The following is a 22,339-nucleotide window of genomic DNA, read 5'->3' as shown; positions in this document are numbered from 1 at the left end:
AATGTAAATCTGTTTTCCTTCTCTGTTTCCTCGTACTTTGTTCCTTTGTTCTCTTGCAGGTACTGTACTAAAATAGAAATAAATCTTACCTTGTTTATACTTATTTTAAATGTACATAAAATCCATCATATTTAAAGTAATGAATTTTTTCCCCAGGTGCTACAAAGTATACAGATAAAGACAATGGAGGAATGCTTGTGTGGTCTCCATATCACAGTATCCCAGATGCCAAATGTAAGTTTTCTGAAATTGAACGTTTATGTCAATAGAGATCTGTCAGCCAATTCAAAATGCAACTTATATATTTTTTGGGTCGCTTAGAGTCTCATAAGAAAACAGTTTGTCTTTGTTTTGTTTTGTTTTGTTTTGATGGAGGTTGTTATATTAGAATGTTTTTCCTTTTGAAAGATAGTGGGTTGATCATTCCAATTTGTGTCAGGCCCAGGAAGACTGAAAATACCTAGGATCTGATGGCATTGCTGCTTAAATCCTCAAGCAGGGGAGGGAGTTACTATGTAGACATCTGCACAGGCTTTTCCTCAGTATATGGAGCTGTAAAGAAATGCCTTCAAACTTCAAAGAGCCCACTATCATTACCATTTTAAAGAGGAAAGGGGAAAGAACTGACTTCAGCAGCCATCAATCAGGTCATCTTTGAGCTCTCCATTTCTGGACGGAGACCTTCTGGATCATTGACCATGCACTTCTTGAATCATGGTGTGGCTTTAGACTTCAATGTGATGTAGCGGACCTGATCCTTTGCGGCACATCAGATATAGGAAACGTGCAGGTAACAAAACTAAGATCCCCACCCCTCCATTCAGTTATTGAATTTGTTAAAGCAGACAAACAAAAAAATCACTGCACAGCTATTCTTGCAGCTGTAAAATAATTAAAAATATTTACTAAATCTTAAAGATGTCCCATAATGTTTTATTTAGTCCCATGAAAATTAATGATGTCCTATATATCATGTGCATAGTAAGTCTAAGCATACTTATTGATGCAATAAGAGAACTAAAAATTGAAAATTGAGTATTTTGCTGCATACCTGATAATTCTTCCTATTTGACAGTTTTGGAATACCAGCAAAAGGTCTAGCTGGTAATCTAGGAATTACATGCCCTTGAGGCATTCTTAACAGAAAACACAAAATTGCACATTTGGCCTGGGACTGTATACTGAGAAACCTGAAGGAGATTATCAGGTTTCTCTGGTTCAGTTCTCATTACAGCAAAGGTTTTCATTCATAAACTAAGCATCAGGGTATCATTGGCTTTTGCTGTCCTAGCACTGTTTTGTACAATGGTGCATTTCTTAACAAGGTGGAAAACAAAATTCAGAAAGCCAACATCTCCTGATTGTGTGGTGTCCATGTAGAATATCCTAGACTGAAGATCTCGGGCAGTGGTTTTCAACCCTGGCTGTGCATTGGGATCACTTGGGGGAGCTTATTAAATAAGATAGTACTGATGTCTGGTCTTTATCTCAAACCAATTAAATCAGAATCTTTAGGGATGGAGTCTGGACTTTTTATTTTTTATTTTATTTATTTATTTTTAAAGATTTTATTTTTAAGTAATCTCTGTACCCCACATGGGGCTTGAACTCATGACCCCGAGATCAAGAGTTGCACACTCTTCTGACGGAGCCAGCCAGGTGCTCCTGAACTTACTTTTTAAAGGTTCCCCCACTGATTCTAATGCATAGCCAAGGTTGGAAACCACAGATTGACTGATGTTGTTTAGCCTTCTATTTATAGGACTGTAGGACATTCTTGTTAAAGTTAAAAAGCATATATTTAGACCTGTCTTGTGTTTAATTGCTATGTATTTAAGTTCTAAACAAACTATAATATTTGGATTTTCTGCAAAAGTTTACAGTCTTAGGGAACTATAATAACATCCATAAAAAATAGCTGTTATTCTAATAGCATTATTGTTATAATATCATTTTTATATATTAAATTATCTTATATTGACTAGTAATAATAGCAAACTCATATAAAGTACCTAAAATGTGCCAAGTGTTATTCTAAACACTTGATATATATTAGCTCATTTAATCCTAGGAAGAAGGTACTGTTTTAGAGTGAGGAAAGTAAGGTACAGAAAGGAAGAGTTAATTGCCTCTAGTCAAAAAATTAGCAACAAGGATGAGAATCAAGCCCTGGTAGACTAGCTGTTCTGGGATGAGAATTGTTAACCTCTGCTTCTCCAAATATGCTTAAAGAGAATTTTATAAATCATATACACACACACACACACACTTTATATATATACTTAAAAAAGGATCAAACAGGAGTGACTATATGGATTTCACATAAAACAGTCCTGCTGTCTGAAATGGCAGACATCTCAGCAGTGAGGCCTTAAAATAGCTAGTACCTCATCATTGAAGCTGTGCTTATCTAAGTAATTCTGTTGGCTTGATTACATATGGAGGATGAATGGAAATGGAATGTTCAGACACCTTCTGTATAGCTTGCAGGAAGAGCCGAAGAAAATTTAGGGCTACCGAAGCATATCTACACATGTCGTTATTACGTATAGCTGGCAAAACCATAGATAAACCATCCTTTGCACAGCAGTCAGAAGTGGGAAGGTAAAGGCTTTGGGCCAACTCTTACTATGCGATGGGGTCTGAAACAGCTAAGTCCCTTCAAGTAAAGACTGCCACAGAAAAATGAAGAAATTGTCTAATATTTTACACTGTAACTAGGTTCTGTTGGCTATATACAGATTGGTCTTTTTATATACAAAAATAATTATATAACATCATTGAATTTAATAAGTATATGCTGTATAATCTTAGAGATAAATCATACTAAGCAAAATTTTAAATCAAGGAAGCTTCTGATCCTGTTCATAGGAGTAAAAGTCTTTTTTTGTAACATTTCATAGAAAAGGACTTTTCCCTGGAATATAATATTTTTATTTTGCTTTGTTAAAAAAAAAGTAGATTTGAGCACATGAAGTAAATAAGAATAATTAATTATATAACATTGTTTCATTGCAGTGGATGAATATATTGCAATTGCAAAGGAGAAACATGGATACAATGTGGAACAGGTATGTAGAGAAACATTTTAATATTAAAGCTTGCCTCAGTATTTACCAAATCCAAAAAACATCTCCTGGTTGTTTCTATCCTAAGAAAGTGCAGTTCAACCAATTTTACAGATACCACAAAAGTCCTAGCAAAGTCTGACCTTTCAAAATTATGGATTTTGCTTTTATAAACATTGTTCATCTCAAGGGCTTGAACATTTTCTCTCAACACCTCTGTTTCTTACTCTGCTTTGAGTTCTAAAAGTATCTGAAAGCATTTATATTATTCCGGCAAATGCTTACCAAAAAAGGGAATTTTTTTTTTTTTTGAGTACAGGTAATTCTCTGTGATCTTTTAATCTGAAAGACCTAGAAGTTAAACTTTCTATTTAAAGAAATATTTAAGACTTTTCAGTTTTGAAGGAAATAATTTATGAAGGGCTGTTTTTTTAAATTTAATTTTTAATTTTTTAATTTACTTTTGGGGGGGCTTTTTTTATTAGATAACTTTAAAAGGAGATCTGCATGGGACATATGATTCATTATCCCTTGTAATGAGGGAATGAAGAACATGAAAAAATAAAAATGAAATAGAGATTCTTAAATCTATTTTCAACTAATTATTAGATCAACCTTTATCAAAATTAATAGTAAAATAAGTGAATTATCTGTAATATGGATTATTAAGAGCTAAGTTTATAGTCAGTACCATGGTTAAATAATACAAAGTCATTTCTAGAAATTGAGATGTTTATCTAAACATAGTTAACTTTTTTTGTGATTTTTGAAGAGTTTCTTTTGTTTTTAATTCTTGATTTTGTTTAATATTTGTTTGAAATGTTAATCCTTTAAAATGTGACTGCACATATCTTCATTTTTATGTTCATTTTAAAGGAGTATTACTAAAGTACAGAAATTAATTTTAAAACTTACTATTTAAAAAGTTGCTGTATCTCTTCTTAAAAAGTGAAATTTGATACTCAGTACCTTATAGTAAAGATAAAGACCTATGACTTACTTAACTATAGAAGGGAAAGTGTGGAGGGTTAGAAATTACCCATTTCGGGCTTTCCTCTGATTTGGTAATAAAGTCATTGAAGTTATTAATATGGCTCATAATAATTCTTTGTGTGCATTATGATAATAAAGAACTTTAAAAATATATATGTGGTAAATATTATTAAGGTTGCAATTGAGGTACTCCTTGGAACTGTTCAGCCCACGGTATATACTCCTAAAATGTTAAAACCTAAATATTTTTCTACTGTGTTTCAACTGAGCACTTCTAGTTTGGTGTAGTTATGATTGATAGTTTTATTCAAGTATTTACTGGATATTTTTCCTTTTAGCATGTTTTTCTCTACACATTAACAAATGAGTAAATGTGGGTCAGCCTTGATACGAGTCTACACACCTGCTTTAGTAATTATAGTCACTCTCCTCAGCTCACTGTTTTTCCTAGATTATGCAGCAAATGTGGTATGTAAGAACATTCACTGTTCTGAGGCCCTGATTTAAAAGAAATAAATAAATGAGGTCTACTACCTGGGCATCCCTGATTAAAAGCTCTAAACTGTGAGTGTATTTTCAGTTGAAGTCATGGGCTTAAGATTTTAACCTAATTTGTGTTTAACTCTCTTAAGTGTGATGGAACATAAGTCCATTAAAACGAAAGGGGAATGATTTCTCTTCAAAGGCACTTGGCATGTTGTTCTGGCATAAACATAACATTGAGAAGTCCCTTGCTGATCTCCCTAATTTCACTCCCTTTCCGGATGAGTGGACAGTGGAAGATAAAGTCCTGTTTGAACAAGCCTTTAGTTTTCATGGGAAGAGCTTTCACAGGATTCAGCAAATGGTATGGTAATTTTGGTTTTACTGTAATTCATACCTGAAAGATATACAATTATTAAACACTTCCTGATTATTAAATATAAAAAAGGTTTCAGTCTAATTTTAATATTTAAAAAATATTTGATACTTAAAATACCTATACATTTGTATGTACCCTATTTTCAATAACCACTCTACTGCATGACAGTTATGTGCTATTTCGTTGTAATTCTGTTTTGTTAGGACTTAAATATATGTATATTAAATGTGCTTGTTCTAGGAAGAAAATCATAATTTCAATTTTATTTTTAAATGATTCATTTTTTAACATTAGGATTGTATTTTCTACTTTATATTCCTTTGGATATGAAAATCAATTTTTAAAAATTCTGTATTTCAATATTGTACAGGCACTGTTGTTTTTAAGGAGAAAAACTATTTCTAGTTTTTAAATTTTTAGTGTTGTGTCAAAAGAATATAAACCTGAGAAGTTGCTGCATTAGAATCTTTTTAACCTGAATGGATGAAAATTAGATAATGTTTGCAAATATATCTAAGTGTGTTCCATAATTGAAGAGAGCCTTTTTGATTGGGAGTATGTGTCCTTGTTTGCCAGTATGACAAATCAGTGCATGATGATTAGTCATTTTAATACCTAGAGACTTTATTTGGTAGCTAAAGTCTGATTATATTATTTATCATCTTAAAACCTGGATTTAAGACAAATGATTCAAAAAATTCATTGTCGAAAATTGAATAGCTTTTCTTGAAAACATGATGCTAAGTGACAAAAGCCAGGCATGAAAGGTCACATAGTGTATGATCTCATTTATATGAAATGTCCAGAATAGACAAATCCGTAGAGATGGAAAGTAGATTACTTGTTATCAGAGACTGGGTAAGGGAAGACCAGGGGATGACTACTAATGTTTCTTTTTGAAGTTATGAAAATGTCTGGAATTAAATAGTGATGGTTGCATACCTTAGTGAATATGCTAGAAACCACTGAATTGTACATTTTAAACTGGTGAATTTTCAGGTATGTTAATTATATATCAGTTTTAAAATTTCAACTTATAGAGGTGGGAAGAAAAGAGTAACTCTTTAAGAAAAACAAACACTGAATGCTAACATTGTGCTGGGGACATCTGGGTGCATTGTTACCATGTTTGTGAGTTTCTTGTCTCCCCTTCCCTCTCAGAACAAATAGGAATATTCATTCAGAAATGTCAGTGACATAGGTGTGGTGGGTTACTATGACTGTAACCGTACTTTCTAGTTCTGTAATTCATAAATGTACCCATGAAAATATTTTTCATCTATGCCTTTAAGTATCAAACAATAATATCAGAAATATTATTCATTTCTGTTAATCAGAGTTGATGAATTAAACTTGCTGATATTAACATGATTTTTTTTTTCCAAGCTTCCAGATAAGACAATTGCTAGCCTTGTAAAATATTACTATTCCTGGAAAAAAACTCGATCCAGGACAAGCTTGATGGATCGCCAGGCTCGTAAACTAGCCAATAGACATAATCAGGGTGACAGGTAGGTTGGATGCCTTTATATAGTTATACTCTTAGGGACACTGTATTGGATTGCTTACATTTCCTAAGGTAGAAAAATTATCACAGTACATTGTAACTACTTCTTAACCTTACATTCATGTTTCGTCTCTGGCAGGAAGAGTTGAGTGATCAGAAATCTTAATAGTAAGGACTTTCTTTAACTCTTTAACTGTTAATCATAGCCAGCAAACACTACAACTGAGTTTATTTGAGCTGTGTTTAGCTGTACTTGCAAGTGCTTCCTTTTAGTGTTGATATATTCAATATATATCCTTAGAATACATGAAGAAATATATTCTTTAGAAGATGCTCTTTCCATAATTGCCTGAATACAATTACCTGAATAACTGAAGTCCACATTATTGTAGCTATATCTTTCTGGTGGTATAAAATCATTTTGCTTATTGGTGTTTGTCTTTATCCTCCAACTGGAGAAATGAAATAATAAGTATTATATCAAATTAATATATGTGTTCTCTTTCCCAAATGATATTCTTTCTAAATTTCTTTCCTATTGCATCTCTGTTTTTTAGGTAGGCATGTTTTCTAACTTGATTCTGTATACCCCAAAAGATAAATGTTTCTAAACACTACAAAAATCTAAATTATAGAAGGTCATCTTCCCAAGGACACCTCTTGTTTTGTTGGGGAATGTCTAGTGAAATTATTAGCAAGGTATATTGCAATTTGATAAGAGCCCTGGAATAGAATAAAAAGGGAATTAAGTTTACTAATCTTTGTTTCTTCTCAGTGATGATGATGTGGAAGAAACACACCCAATGGATGGAAATGATAGTGATTATGATCCAAAAAAAGAAGCCAAGAAAGAGGTAATGATTATCATTAGAGTACCTGTAATTGTTCTACAAATCCATGCAAAAAAGAATGAATTGTACTTCATGTTAAGAAAAACATTTTTATGGGACGCCTGGGTGGCTCAGTCGGTTAAGCGTCTGCCTTTGGCTCAGGTCATGATCCCAGGGTCCTGGGATCAAGTCCCGCATCGGGCTCCCTGCTCCGCGGGGAGCCTGCTTCTCCCTCTGCCTCTGTCTCTCTCTCTCTCTGTCTCTCATGAATAAATAAATAAAATCTTAAAAAAAAAAAAGAAAAACATTTTTATATCATGGTATAGGAAGTAGTAAATTTCAATGTTAGAGGTTTTTTGGGAAAAAAAGTAATATCTAGAACTCCCAGTTAGCCAGTAGTTTAAATAATTGTTAGGTTATCTCATCCACTCAGAAGTATAAAAGCCCTGCCACAATCGCTAGTCTTCAATCCAAAGAAAGAAAACCACCCTCAGATGATATAGTATGAGTATAATATAAAATTAAGCTTTCTGGTTTTGTTACCCAATTTTTCTTAAAAACACTTGTTTGTTCCATATTGTAGCAAATTAGAAATTAGATCTTCCTCAACTTATGTTGGGGTTACATCCCAATAAACTCATCATAAACTGAAAATATTATAAGTCAGAAATGCATTTAATATACCTAATTTAGCAAACATCATCACTTAGCCTAGCTTACCTTAAACGTGCTCTGAACATACATTAGCCTGTAGTTGGGCAAAATCATCTAACACAGAGCCTATTTTATAATACAGTGTTGAATATTTCATGTAATTGAATACTGTACTGGAAGTGAAACACGGAATGGTTGTAAATACACACAATGGTTGTCAGGGTATCGGTTGTTCTCGTGTTTGTGTGGCCGACTGGGAGCTGCGGCTCAGTGCCACCGCCCAGCATCGTGACAGAGCGTTTTACTGCATATCGCTAGCTTGGAAAAAGAAGAAAATTCAGAGTACGGTTTCTGTCGAATGCCTGTGGCTTTCACACCATCGTAAAGTTGAAAAATTGTAACTGGAACCATCATAAGTTGGGGATGATCTGTAGTAGCCATGTACTGACAGCAGTGAAAATAAAAGCTGCCTCAAAGGAAGAGATGGAAGAATCCCCAACTAGAAAAGCACTCCTGTTCCTCAAAATGATGATAATAATGATGACTTCAGATCACTAGGAAAAGGCTAAATTGATATCCATACTCATTTACACAGGCAAGGAATCACATAATTGTAAAAAATAGACCAAATATTGAAGGGTAAAGGCTTGTGAGGTATAGACAGCTGTGGATTAGTGAAGATCAAATTGGGAGACAACGTAACTTCATCCTATTTAATGACCTCCATTCCTCAGTGCCATTGGCCCATTCTGGCCCTTGTCATCATCTTAAACTTGATCAGTGACATTTTAAGGATCCTACTCTTACCTCAATTTGTTATTTTACTAATTTTCTTACTACTGCTAAATGTTCTCAAATTACTTGATTCCTTCATTTTTTCCCAAGTCTGCCTAGTTTCCCTCGGCCATAGACCCAGTGATCAACTACTTAAATTGCTCTTTTCCCAGTATCTTTAACTCCCCATTTCCCTATCCTTTGCCATACCTTCCCTAACCCTATGAACCCACAATGCTGGGTCTGTTGCTATTCTTGGTCTGAGAGGCACAGCAGGAGATAATGACACAATCATGTAAATTGTTGCCACTTAGAAAAAATGGTTTCAGATCTCAGTGCAGTCCTTATGCCTCTCAGTGTTTAACCTCTAAACCTCAGTGTTTTCCCTTGGTAAAATGAAAACAATAGGATTGTTTGGGAATCAAAGAGATAATATGTACAGAAGCACTTCTTACGGCATGCAGTACATAGTAAATCTTGAATAAAAGGTGCTATTGTTTTATTCATTATTTGAGCAAGTATTTTGAACATGCATCCCTTTCTGCACATCACCTACCATCTCTCCACTCCCCCCAAAAACTTGGCTGATAACTTCACAGAGAAAATATCAAGCAGGAACTCCCTTAAATTCCAGCCCTTCTCTCTGACCTCTGTGCTACTCTACTACCCTTTTCATCTGAGCATGTTTATACTGAGAACATTAAAATTTCAAACATCTTATAGATCTATTAATATGAAATCTTATAGATCTATTAATATGAAATGATACTCTGGAACATTTACTGAATGAAGTCTGCCTGAATGCCTCTCTCTAATGTAACAAAGGTCCCTTCTCTTGTTTGATCCTATCTGTCCCTTCATGTCATGACTACGACTTTTCCCATCAGTTTTCCCTCTAATGCCGTATTTTCAACCTTTTCATTGCAGCCCAAATTATGCTCATGTCTTCTGTGTAAAAGCATAACTATCTCTCTACTAGTCTAGAAAAAACTCTGCTCCTTCCTACTACTTCTCTTTTGACTTTGCTTCAGTCAGGCTTCTTCTGTCTTTTCACGTCACTGAAACAGCTAACGGAGGTCTACCTAACTGCCACATCCAGTGACTGATTGTTCATTGTATTCTGCTTATGCTTTCTATATCATTTCAAGTTACCCCTCCCTTCTTCCTGAAAATCTCTTCTTTGACTTACCGATTCTATGATTCTCCCCCACCCCGCCCCAGTGGTCTATTTTATTTTTATTTCTCAGATTTTAGATAAATTTTAGTTAGCATACAATACAATATTGGTTTCAAGCGATTCTGTGATTCTTGTCTACTTTTTAATTTTTAAAAATTTTTTTAAAGATTTTATTTATTTGAGAGAGAGAGAACATGAGCAGGGTTAGTGGCAGTGGGAGAAGCAGACTCCCCACTGAGCAGGGAACCCGATTTGGGGATCTGGGGATTGATCCCAGGACTCCAGAATCATGACCTGAGCTAAAGGCAGACACTTAACTGACCGAGCCACCCAGGTGGCCTTTGTCTACTTTTTTAACTCTTGTGTCTCAATTTTAGTGACTTTTTTCTTTCTCTATTATTATTTTATACTATACTATTCTATACTTTCTCAATTCTGTTCATTTTATCATTTTTCTTTTTTAGTTTTTTTATTAACATACAATGTATTATTTGTTTTAGGGGTACACATCTGTGCTTCATCAGTCTTCCACAGTTCACAGGGCTCACCATAGCACATACCCTCCCCTATGTCTATCACCCTAATTTTTTCTCTCAAGTAACTGTAAATTTTGTCCTTTATGTTCTATGCAACTGCCTTACTTTTAGGTTTTCATCTTTTCTCTGAATTATTGGAATTTTCTGTCTTCCCTCCTGGCCTCTTGACTCTCCACACTACCCCTTCCAGTCTGTTCTTTAACCCTGTTGCCAAAGCAATCTTTTTTTTTTCCTAAAGATTTTATTTATTTATTTGAGAGAGAGAATGAAAGAGAGAGAGAGAGCACATGAGACCAAATTTACTGCTTGCAACCCTCCCATGGCTTTGTCTGTAGGATTAGGATAAAACACAGAGCTCTCTAGTGAGGCATTCCCCACCCCAACCCACCCCACATATTTCAAATTACTAACAGTGTTTTTGAAAAGTCTTAGTTCCCTGGCTTTTGTCCTGTGGTTATGTTGGTTCTTTTTTTCTGGAATTGTCTTTCTTCCCAAATCTGCCTAGGAAATTCCTCATAACTTTGTAATATGTAACTTCTTTATGAAATATCTCCTGTGCTTTATCTTGAATTGACCACCTCCTTATTTTTCTTTAAATCTATTAAAATACTCATTGGGGGTCCCCTGTTTTGCCTGCCTATCACTTCGTGGTAAGCTCTTTAAGAGCAAGAATCTATCTACAGGGCCTGAAACAAAGTAAGCATTCAGTCAAATTTATTATAATGAATGCAAATACACATTATAAACTTATTTACTGTACAAATATAAGAGATTAGGGATTTGAGTTATCTAGAGAACTTATGTATGTGTAATACTGTTCTATCCAACAATGTGAGATGATACATATGCATTTGGCCTTTTGTTTGCCTGTGATCTCATACTATTAGCATAAGGAAAGTATAAGTTAAAAAATGTTAAAAGGAGGGCGCCTGGGTGGCTCAGTCGGTTAAGCGTCTGCCTTCAGCTCAGGTTATGATCCCAGGGTCCTGGGATCAAGCCGCTGAGGCAGGGTCCTGGGATCAAGTCGCTGAGGCAGGCTCTCTGCTCAGCGGGGAGTCTGCTTCTCCCTCTGTGCCCCCCCTCCCAAATAAATAAATAAAATCTTGAAAAAAAAATGTTAAAAGGAATTTTCCAGGTTGTGGTTCAGGGCAGGTACTGTATGTCAGCAGCTTCATTCATTCCTCTGCTCTTTCACAAACGATAGGGACACAGGCAGGAATGATACTGTATTACTGCCTTTAACACAGATCTGCATACCTGCTTCTGCATGTTATTGACACACTATGTAGAAGGTTTTTTTATAAACTTTTAAAAATTGTGAACTATATATTATCATACAGTATATAGAGTTTAAAGAAGAGTAAAACAAACAACCGGCATCTCCCATCCCTGAGCTTAAGAAACGAAAGTCCTGTGTGTATGTTTCCTTAATTGTACCCCTCTCCCTTCTCTCCAGAGAACCTCTATCCTGAAAAGGGAACCCTATCCTGAACTGTATCAGTTATTCACTTCCTTTTTTTAATAGTTTTATCACATACGTATGTATCTCTGACCAACCGTCATTGAGTTTTGTCCACTTCAAACTTCTATTTAAATGGAATCATATATGTCTTTCAGCTACTCGCATTTTGTTGTTGTTATCCAACATGTTTTTGCAGTTCATTTTCATCTCTGTATTACAGTGTTCCATTGTATGCATATGCCACAACTTATCCATTTCTTATCAATGGACATCATTTCGTGTTTATTATTATTGTACACAATACTGATAACAATATTTCCTGAATACACATATATAAGAATTCTTTTGGAATAGTGCTTCTCAGGTTTAGTAGGTTTAGTATTGCCTTTAGGGGGGCATTTAGAAGTTATGGAGGGGTTTTTCATTATTACAGTGGCATATGGTGGGAAAGTCATGCCAACTCTCCTGAAATGCACAGCACAGATTTGTTCCACCAAAATGCCACCAGTGACTTATTGAGTAAATAATACCCTAGGACCCTAGGAGTGTTTGGAATGGAATTACTCTAGGGTTTTAACCATGTTCATCTTTGCCGTTACCTAGTAAAGTTGACTCTTGAACAACACAGGTTTGAACTGCGTGGGTCTGCTTTCATGCAGATGTGTTCAATAAGTACAGTACTGTAGATTTCTTTTCTTTTCCGTAAGATTTTCTTCATAATATTTTCTTTTTTCTAGCTAAGTTTATTGTAAGAATATGGTATATAATACATACAACATACAAAAGATGTGTTGATCAATTGTGTTGTCAGGAAGGCTTCTGATCAACAGTAGGCTGTTAGTAATTAAGTTTTTGAGGAGTCACAAGTTACACACACAGTTTTGATTGCAGGCAAGGTCAGTGTCCCCATCCCCTGCATTGTTCAAGGGTCAGTTGTACTTCTGTTGGGCCGTGAGAGTGCTTATTATCTACTTCCTTGCCAACACTTGATATAATCAGACTTTTAAAATGTTACAAATCTGGTAATATGAAATGGTATCATTGTGTTCTCAATTTCATCAGATTACTAATGAGCTGAATATTTTTCCATCTGTTTATTGTCTATTATTGTGTCTTTTTAAAAAATTTTTTTTTGTTTGCTTATTTTTTTTTTACCTCCTTTCCTATGGGGTTGTTTTTTTCTTTTTCTTAAAGACAGAATGTATAAAAGTTTTTTTCTTACTGAGTTCCTTATGCATTCTGGATACTAATCCCTTAGTTAAATGTGTTGCCTGCCAACAGCTTTTAGCAGTTTGTGGTTTATTTTTTTACTCTTCACATGCTTTTGATGGACAACTATTACATCAGAAGCATGTACAGATTGAAATTTCAGTGTTCTTTTGTATTTTCAAATTTAAGCTTTCAAGTTTTGCTTTTTACACTTAAGTCCTTGTTCTGTCAGTAATTAAGGTTTGTTCATGTTGTGAGGTAGAAATCCATTTTTATTTTTGTTTTCTAATACGGAAGTGAGTTCATCTCTTTCAACTGGTCTGCAATGTCAGCTTTATCATAAATGAGGTTTCTATATATGCATGACTGTTCTCCTCTTGTCAGTCCCACAATGTCTTAATTGCTATAGCTTTATGTAAGTCTTGATAGCTGCTAGGGTATTTCTCACTGCTTGGGGGTGTTTTTAAGGAGTAAGTAGTTGGCTGTTCTTGGACCTTTGCTCTTAAAGCTTATCCATTCCTAGAAAAGCCCTAATAGATATTCCATTGAATCTACATTGTAGAAGAGAAGTGGAGATCTACATATAGGGAGAAAAGCAACCTTTGTGTAATTTATTTGTAGATACGTTTGCATTTCCTATGAAGAGATTTATGTCATCTGAAAATAATAGTTTTATTTCTTTTCACCTCTATAAATGTTGAAGAGAAGTTATGATAACAAATATTTTCTAAATTATTCCTAATTTTAGAATGGTTTTTATGTTTCAGTATCAACCAAAATATAATTGAAGGTTTTCAACTCGCTTACATGACTGGTAGTTGATATGCTAGCTGCCAACTGGCATTCCTCTCTAGCCTGGTGGCCCATGAGTAATCTGGCTTCTTACCATGGGTTGGTTTTCTCCAAAGCATTTATTTCGAAAGCACTAAGTGGAAACTACCCAGCTTCTTCTGGCCTAGCCTTGGAAGTTATTCAACATCACTTCTGTTGCATTCTGTGGGTTTTAAGTGAGTTACTGAAGTTGGTCCAGAATCAAGGGGAGGGGATATAGATCCCACTTCTCAATGGCTGGAATGTTGAGGATTTTGATGACATGTTTTGAAACCTCCAAGCCTAGAATACAGAATTTTCATAAATGTTTTTCCATGTGTGTTTGAGAAGAAAATAATACTCATTTAGTTATAGGATTCTGTGTCTATTAATTGTAGCTTGTCAGTTTTTTGCTTGAAATCTATGTTCTCTTACTGCTTGCCTTGCTAGTGTAGTTTTTGTTATCTGCTTATCTGATGAATTAATTGAGAAGTGACACTCTTTATATTTCAAAGCTATTGTTATTAGGTGCATAGAGTAGAGGTCTAGAATTGTTTTATTTTGCTGCTTTTTATCAATATGTGCCTCTAGAAGAATGCACTTCAGGGGCTCCTGGGTGGCTCAGTTGTTAAGCGTCTGCCATCGGCTCAGGTCATGATCCCAGGGTTCTGGGATCGAGCCCCGCATTGGGCTCCCTGCTCGGGTAGCCTGCTTCTCCCTCCTCGGCGGGGAGCCTGCTTCTCCCTCTCCCACTCCCCCTGCTTGTGTTCCCTCTCTCGCTGTTCTCCCCCTCTCTCTGTCAAATAAATAAATAAAATCTTCAAAAAAAAAAAAAAAAGAATGCACTTCAAACCCAGGTCTCAAAAATTTTTACATATTTTGTATGTCTTCTGCTATAAAAATTATTTTGATGGATATAACTCTGCCATCTTTTATTAAGTATTTGCCTGGTATGTCTTTATTATTTTCTTTCAACATTTCTATGTCCTCCCAATTTAAGTGTGTGTCCTTATGAGGAGCATATTGGTAGGATTTTATAATTTATCTGGAGAGTTTAGTCCCTTTATATCAGTCATGATCACTGATCTATGTATATTTTTGTTCTTTCTTATTTTTACCTTTTATTTGACTTGCTTTTTCTAGTTTTCTCCTCCTTCATGGCTTGCTTTTTTCTTTTCTTTCTTTCTTTTTTTTTTTTTCATTAAGACTCCATCATCTCCAGTTCCACTTTTTTATTCTCTGCCAATTTGGGATGTTTCTATACTTCTCTTCTTATTGTGTACCCTGGAAACTTTTCCTGCGTATTTAACTTAAAGTCTAATAATTGGGTTTTTTAAAAATGACTTTCTGATTAATATTGGCCCTTAGACTGCTTTGACTTCAGTCACTACCCTCCTGATTTATATGCTATTTTTATTCAATTTTAGTTACATCTTGTTTTTTAAAATCTCTCAAACACATAGTCATTGTTTATTTGTATCTATGTACATGTTTAAAATTTACTCATCATTCTTTCTTGAATCTTAGATCTTTCTTCCAAAATCGTTTCCCCTTTTCCTGAAATATATCTTGTACAAGTTAATTTAGTGAGTCTGTTACTTATAAATAGTCAGTTTTGGTGTGTCCAAAATGTCTGTTTCTCCCTTGTTCTTGAAACCCTGGTTTTGCTGGGGTTAGATTCCTAGGTTTACTGTTACTATTTGAAGATAATATTCTACTGCTTCTGATTTCTGTCATTCCTGCAGAAAAGTCTGCTGCCAGGCTAATTATCGTTCCTTTGGAGGTAATTTGTCTTTTCTCTTTCTCTGCTTTCATGGTCTCTTCTTTGTCTTTAGTGGTGTTTCACTTTAATGTATCTGACTGTGGATTTTTTTTTTTAATTTGTTTTGGATTCATCGTACTTCTTGAGTCCTATGTCTTAAGTTCTGTGAAATTCTCATTTGTTGCCTCTTTGAATATTGTCTTCCTCATTCTCTCTATTCTTTCTTTTGGGAATCCTTTTAGAAATCTAATGGAGTTTCACATGTCTCTTAACCACTCATTTTCTGTCTTTTTGTCTTTCCATATTTCTCTACTGCATTGTGGTAATTTTTATCATATGTACATTCTAAGTCACTACTGTTCTTTTGAGCTCTGTCTAATCTGCTAAGTAACCCATCCACTGAGTTTCTAATCTTATTTATACTATTTTTTAATTTCTAGATGTTCTGTTTGGTTCTTTTGCATATCTGCTTAGTCAGTTTTGATAGACTCCTAAAAGAATATTCCATATTTTCAATTCTGTCATTTATCTCTTTATGCACATGTAACACATTTGTTGTATTCTCTTTATCCAGTAATTCTTTTTTTTTTTTTAAGACTTTATTTATTTATTAGACACAGAGAGAGACAGCAAGAGAGGGAACACAAGCAGGGGGAGTGGGAGAGGGAGAATCAGGCTTCCCGTGGAGCAGGGAGCCCGATGCGGGGCTCGATCCCAGGACCCTGGGATCATGACCTGAGCCAAAGGCAGATGCTTAACGACTGAGCCACCCAGGCGCCCCTATCCAGTAATTCTAATATCTGCAGTCTTTGCAGATCTAATTCCATTTTTTGCTTCTGCTGTCTCTCACTCATGGGGCTTGTTTAGCAGTTTGTGGTTGGGAACTCATTTTCCTTAGAACATACTTGTGGAAAATTTTTGAGACCTGGGTTTAAAATGCATTTTTCTAGAGACACTTTGCATTTGTTTTTGCTAAGTGTCTGAAGGCCCTACCAACCTGAGACACTTTAAATTTCCGATTTGGGATTTTTCAGGTCAGACAGTTCATATAAATTTAGTCCCCAAATCAGCTTTAATGTAGGCCTATGATTGGGGATTCTCGGGGAAGACTTTTTGAGTATCTTCCCTTTTCATTCAGCTAAGGATGAGATAGCATGTCTCTCTTTAATTATCCTCTTCCTCCACAGGACAGGAGCATTTTTTTCTGCTTCGCACAATGATGTGTCCCCTCCCAGGGGTCTGGCGTTGTCTGCTGTGACCTACAGCTATTGCCCACTGAGTCTGGGCCTTAGGCGTATGCCAGCTCCAGCAGACTCACTTAGACCCTTAGGTTTCTGCTTTCTCATTATTTCTGGTCTCTGAGGAATTTTCTTACTTCCCTGCCACCTCAGAATTAAATTTTTAAAGATGTTTTAAAAAAATACTTGGTCCAGCAATTTTAGGAGTACTACACTGGGAGGGATTTCCTTGACCATCAAATTTGCCATGGGTTGCTTTGCGTTAGGTGTTAAGCAGTGAAGTGGATTATGCTTCATTATACGATTGTTTTACGACTTTTACTCAGAGTTCCTTTTCTAAAGAATTGGAGCATTAAATCTAATCAGTTGAAATTAGGTTGCCCTTCAACCTAATGGGCACCGTTTCAAATGAATTCCTGTCTCAGAAGCACAGAATAACACTGTATTTTTATATCACACTTTAAGAATATTGCAAGTAATAATGAAATCCTACTTACAAGTTCGTGGTCATTATTTGAACTATCTTAACCTCTTTCAAAATACAAATTCACATTTTATTTTATTCACAGATAAATAGATTTAGAGTTTAGAAATGTTAAGATTAAGATAATTCTGTGTCCTTTTTAATCTTTAGAGGCATAGTTCTCTTTCAACAACTCTGAAGTGAGAATGAAGTATTATCTGCCACTTGTCATAATTCCTGATTTGCCCCTTTTTAATTTTCCTAAAAAACTTTGCACTTAATAAGTTACAACTTTTTTTTTTCCAGGCCCTGTATTGCTGAGGGAAAATATATTCCATTTTGAAGCAAACAAGAATAGTTTAGAATCCAACTTACTTTTTTATTTATTCATAGTCATCTGGGCTAGAAACCAAACATTTTATTGAGTGGATTAATCAAGGATACATTATGTTGTGTGCTTATTTTCCCCCAGTTGATGAGTGCTACATGTGTGTCTGTGTGTGTGTGTGTGTACTTGTACATAATGTAATTGGTTAGAAGTATTTTTTAGGTGTACTTAATGTAGCAGATACTTCCAGTAATAGACTTTCTTTGGTTTATACATGCATGTAAACCAAATGACTTATTATTCTATCTTTATTCTTCCAGGGTAATACTGAGCAACCTGTCCAAACTAGCAAGATTGGACTTGGAAGGAGAGAGTATCAGAGTTTACAACACCGCCATCATTCTCAGCGTTCTAAGTGCCGTCCACCTAAGGGCATGTATTTAACCCAGGAAGATGTGGTAGCTGTTTCCTGTAGTCCCAATGCAGCCAACACCATCCTGCGGCAGCTGGACATGGAGCTGATCTCTTTAAAGCGTCAGGTAGTAAAAATAAAAATAATATTGTTAATGATTCTATCTATTCAGTTTATCCACTTTTAAAACCTCAGTAAACTAAGTTTTTTACAGATTTTCTCAGCTACCCACTTATATAAGCTCTACTCTTTAAAATTTACCTTGTTTCCAAATTCAAAGATGCCTCAGTCTATTCTAAATTTGAATCCCAGCATTGTTACTGGTTAGCTCTGTGATAGGGGGAAATAATAGAATTTCTCTGAGCTTCAACTTTATATCTATGAAATTAAGGATAAAATAATCATACTTCTCTTGCAGGTTGTTAGGAGTTGGTTGAGATGTTAATTGCAGATTGTTGAGCTGTGTCTGGCACTTTTTTTTTCTTTCTTTTTTTAATTAGCATATAATGTATTATTTGTTTCAGGGGTACAGGTCTGTGATTCATCAGTCTTACACAATTCACAGCACTCACCATAGCACATACCCTCCCCAATGCCCATCACCCAGCCACCCCATCCCTCCCACCCCCTTGTGTCTGGCACTTTTTGAGTGCTCAGTGAATGATGGCTGCTCTCTTCATCCTCATCACTATTACCAGTAGTAGCTGCCATGGTATTATAAATATATCATCATCATAATCAGGTTAATCATGGTTAAGAGTCAGGATCTAGGGTCAGTGAACGTAAATTTTAACCTTAGCTACATCGTCTAGTTCCTGTGTAACCTCGGGGTAGCTGGTTAACTCTTCTTAACTCAGCTTCCTCATCTTGAAATGTGGATAATAATATGATGCTTGGGAGGAATTAAACAGGATAATATATGACAAGTGCTTACAACAGTGCCTAGCACATAGTAAGTACTCAGTTAATGGTTGTTCTTAGGTGTCTGGCCTTTCTTGGTCATCTCTTCCCCTCTCTCTTGGTTTCTGTTGTTTTCCCTATCCCTTAGACCTAATAACTCTTCTAAGTCTGTATCAAGCAATCTTACACTATATGCCAGTGACTTCTGAATCTACTTCTCAGGCTTTGACTTTTCTCCCAAGCTCTGTATTGCTATATCTCTAGCTACCTGCTAGGCGTCTTCATCTAACCCCTGAAAGATGGTTTTTCTCTGTTCCCTGTCTGTTGAAACATGAGAATCCTCTTCGATTTATCCCTTGCCATTATCACATACAAATCCAAGTGGTAACCTAGTTGTGTAAGTTTATCTGAGAAATTTTCTTTAAATCAGTCCCCTCCTTTTTAATCCCATCACTACTACCTTTGTTCAGGTCCTTATAACCTCTTATCTGACAGTAACTGTCCTGTGGATTCTCCTTGCTGTCCACTTTCGCTGCAGCTCATGCTACATATTGTTGTCCATGTCCATGTTATCTTCTTAAAATAATGGTATGATCAAAATCATTCACTTTAAAGCTCTTCGTTAATTTCTACTTGCCCTTAGCACGTTACAGCAGAGGTAGACAGGAATTGATCAGAAGGTCATGTTAAGAAATTTAAAATTCATTGTGAGTTAAGAAACCACTGAAGGATTTTAAAGAGAGGTGTAACATCGTCTTATTTATATTTTTCAACTATATCTCTTTGCATTTTTTATTTTACTAGTTGCTCTAGGGATTATAGTATGCATCCTCAGCCTACCATATCATCCTTGCTTAGGTATTACAATATTATCCTTAGAGTTAATATTGTGCCACTTTATATAAAATGTAAGAATCTTGCAACGGTATAATGTGGGATCAAGATAGTTTTTCTCTATCTGAAACATTCAGATTTCTCTATCTCTTGACCCTGGTTATTCACCAAGCTGCTCTTATATTTCTCATTTCTTCTCCAACAAACTTCTTGCATAAATATCTACCATATTAGCTTCCTCTGCTTTCTTAACATCACATATTCTCTGATGCTTCCCAGTGTAATTTCTGCTCCATACACCATCCCAGTTCTACCAGTGGAAAAAGTTATCTTAAGTTTATTTATTAACCAATGGCCAGGTCTCATGCCCTCTTGAATCTGTTACTGCTCAGTAGTATCTGACACTGACAACCACTTCTTCCTTCTTGGGATTCCTTTCCTTTGGCTTTTATGACACCAGGCTCTCTGATGTATGTAGTATATTTTTGACTGGATGCTTGGCCTTTACTTGAACAATGAATGTGTGCACGACTCCCATCTTCCAAACCACAGCACTCTTTCTTTTTAGAGAACTTGTAAAACACTTTGCCTGTAATATCTTTAAAAGGTTTCAAGTGGTCTTGAAGCTGGGGTAGGGGTGACTGCATCTTTCCAGAAGATGTGGTGGCTCTTGCCTGGTGTGCTTCCCAGCTTCTTTTCTCCTGACTTTGCTTCATGCCCTGGGTGCCCTGAGGTTCTGTCACCACTGCCCTCACCACTGCAGCCATGATCTTCTTAATGGACACCCAGAAAATTGAAATGGGATTAACAGGATATGGAGTGTTTTTCTTGTCCTTTGGAATGATTCTTTTATTTGACAAAGCACTATTGGCTGTTGGTAATGTTTTCTTTGTAGCTGGCTTGGCTTTTGTAATTGGTTTACAAAGAACATTCAGATTCTTCTTCCAAAAACCTAAAATGAAAGCTATAGGGTTTTTCCTGGGTGGTGTGTTTGTAGTCCTTGTTGGTTGGCCTTTGATAGGCATGATCTTTGAAATTTATGGATTCTTTCTCATGTTCAAGGGCTTCTTTCTTATGGTCATCGGCTTTATAGGAAGATTGCCAGTCTTTGGGTTCCTCTTGAATCTACCTGGAATTTGTAGATAAAGTTGGAGAAAGCAACAATATGGTAGAAAGACAAGTGAATTGGAGACTCATTTAAAATATTATATTATTTATAAAGTCCTTTGAAGAATATTCAGCACAAAATTAAATTACATGAAATATAGGTTCTTTACAGAAGTTTAAAATGTAGAGCCTACCAAGTACCAATAGCAGTTAACCAGCAGTGAGAACGGTCTTCTAACCAAGTGGTCTAAGAAGTCAGTGAGCAGACTGAAGGAGTGAAATCTGTGTTACAATACATATTGAAACTCTTGAAGGCGATTTTTAATGGTTTTTCTGCAGTGTGGGAAATACAGCCAGCCTTGGAGAACTGTGGTGTCTGTTTCTTTCCTTTTTCTTTTGAAAATGCAGGAACATCCATAGGCATTTGCTTTTTTAGAAATATCCACTGGAATGGCAAAAATATTTCCATTTGCATTGTCTCTGAAAGTAATACATGAGTTAGATTGGATGATGTCATTTTAATCTATTAAAACCAAGGAAAACCCAGTTTGATGTATGAATGACTTTTTTTTTTTTTTTGGTAAACATAGGGTTAAAATTTTTTAAATTGCTCAAAATTTTTTTAAATAACGAGGGAATAAAATGTACTCAGTTACCTGTATTCATACTCTATCCTTAACGCTACTACTTCACTTATAGCCTATTTTTACTATAAAGGATCTTTTTTAAAGCTTTAAACTCCTTTCTTGGTTTGTCATTTGATGTGTGACATAGTAATGGTTTGCACTCTTGGGTTTACAAATTCTGCTATTTTTATATCCCAGACACATCTCATATGAACACAGTCTCATATGAAGAAGTCCAAACTGACTTCCCCCATACCCTACCCTAGTTAGCTGTTCCTCCTTTGCATTCCCTGTCATAGTGATTAGCACCACGTATACTCGGGTTACTTAAGCCAGTGGCCAGAGTTATCCTTGATTCTTCCTTCTCCCTAATTCTCCCCATCACGTGTTTACAAACACATCTTAATTTTTGTTTCCAGGTTGTTGCTTTTATCTGTCTGTGTGCCACCACCATGATTACTTCATTCCCCCTACTGTTTTAATTGAAGTCCTCAATGTTTCTCATCTGGATTGTTAAATTCATTTTCATCTTCTTCATTCCATTCCATTCTCCAGATGACTACTGGAATTATTGTTCTAAAAGGCAAATATGACTACGTTGCTCCCTTGCTTAAAAATTCTTTAGGTCGAGGTGCCTGGGTGGCTCAGTCGGTTAAGCGTCTGGCTCTTGATTTCAGCTCAGATCATGATCTCAGGGTCGTGAGATTGAGGCCCACGTCAGCTCCACACTCAGCACTGAATCTGCTTGTCCCTCTTCCTCTGCTCCTCCCTGCATGCATGCACGCGC

The 22,339-nt window shown here is 35.7% G+C and overlaps 1 protein-coding gene and 1 pseudogene across 4 annotated transcripts in view; both read left to right on the top strand.

The window, feature by feature from the left end:
- The window catches only part of RCOR3 (REST corepressor 3), a 53,929-nt gene that overhangs the window by 9,566 nt on the left and 22,024 nt on the right, over window positions 1-22,339 (top strand). For 3 of the 4 annotated variants that reach the window (XM_036095735.2, XM_036095733.2, XM_036095734.2), the window contains exons 3-8: window positions 157-234; window positions 3,019-3,071; window positions 4,747-4,908; window positions 6,310-6,434; window positions 7,206-7,284; window positions 17,994-18,212. In XM_036095735.2, coding sequence (XP_035951628.1) covers window positions 157-234; window positions 3,019-3,071; window positions 4,747-4,908; window positions 6,310-6,434; window positions 7,206-7,284; window positions 17,994-18,212 — 716 coding nt within the window. Of the gene's footprint in view, window positions 1-156; window positions 235-439; window positions 791-3,018; window positions 3,072-4,746; window positions 4,909-6,309; window positions 6,435-7,205; window positions 7,285-17,993; window positions 18,213-22,339 lie in introns of all 4 variants that reach the window. The other variant, XM_036095736.2, reaches the window with a different exon arrangement.
- LOC118537952 (vesicle transport protein GOT1B pseudogene) lies at window positions 20,585-20,965 on the top strand (annotated as a pseudogene).

This window comes from Halichoerus grypus, chromosome 7, assembly GCF_964656455.1.
Source record: "Halichoerus grypus chromosome 7, mHalGry1.hap1.1, whole genome shotgun sequence".
In the NCBI taxonomy this organism is placed as follows: domain Eukaryota; kingdom Metazoa; phylum Chordata; class Mammalia; order Carnivora; family Phocidae; genus Halichoerus; species Halichoerus grypus.
The sequence above is the reverse complement of the archived record's forward strand: the minus strand, read 5'-3'. Positions and strand labels throughout refer to the sequence as shown.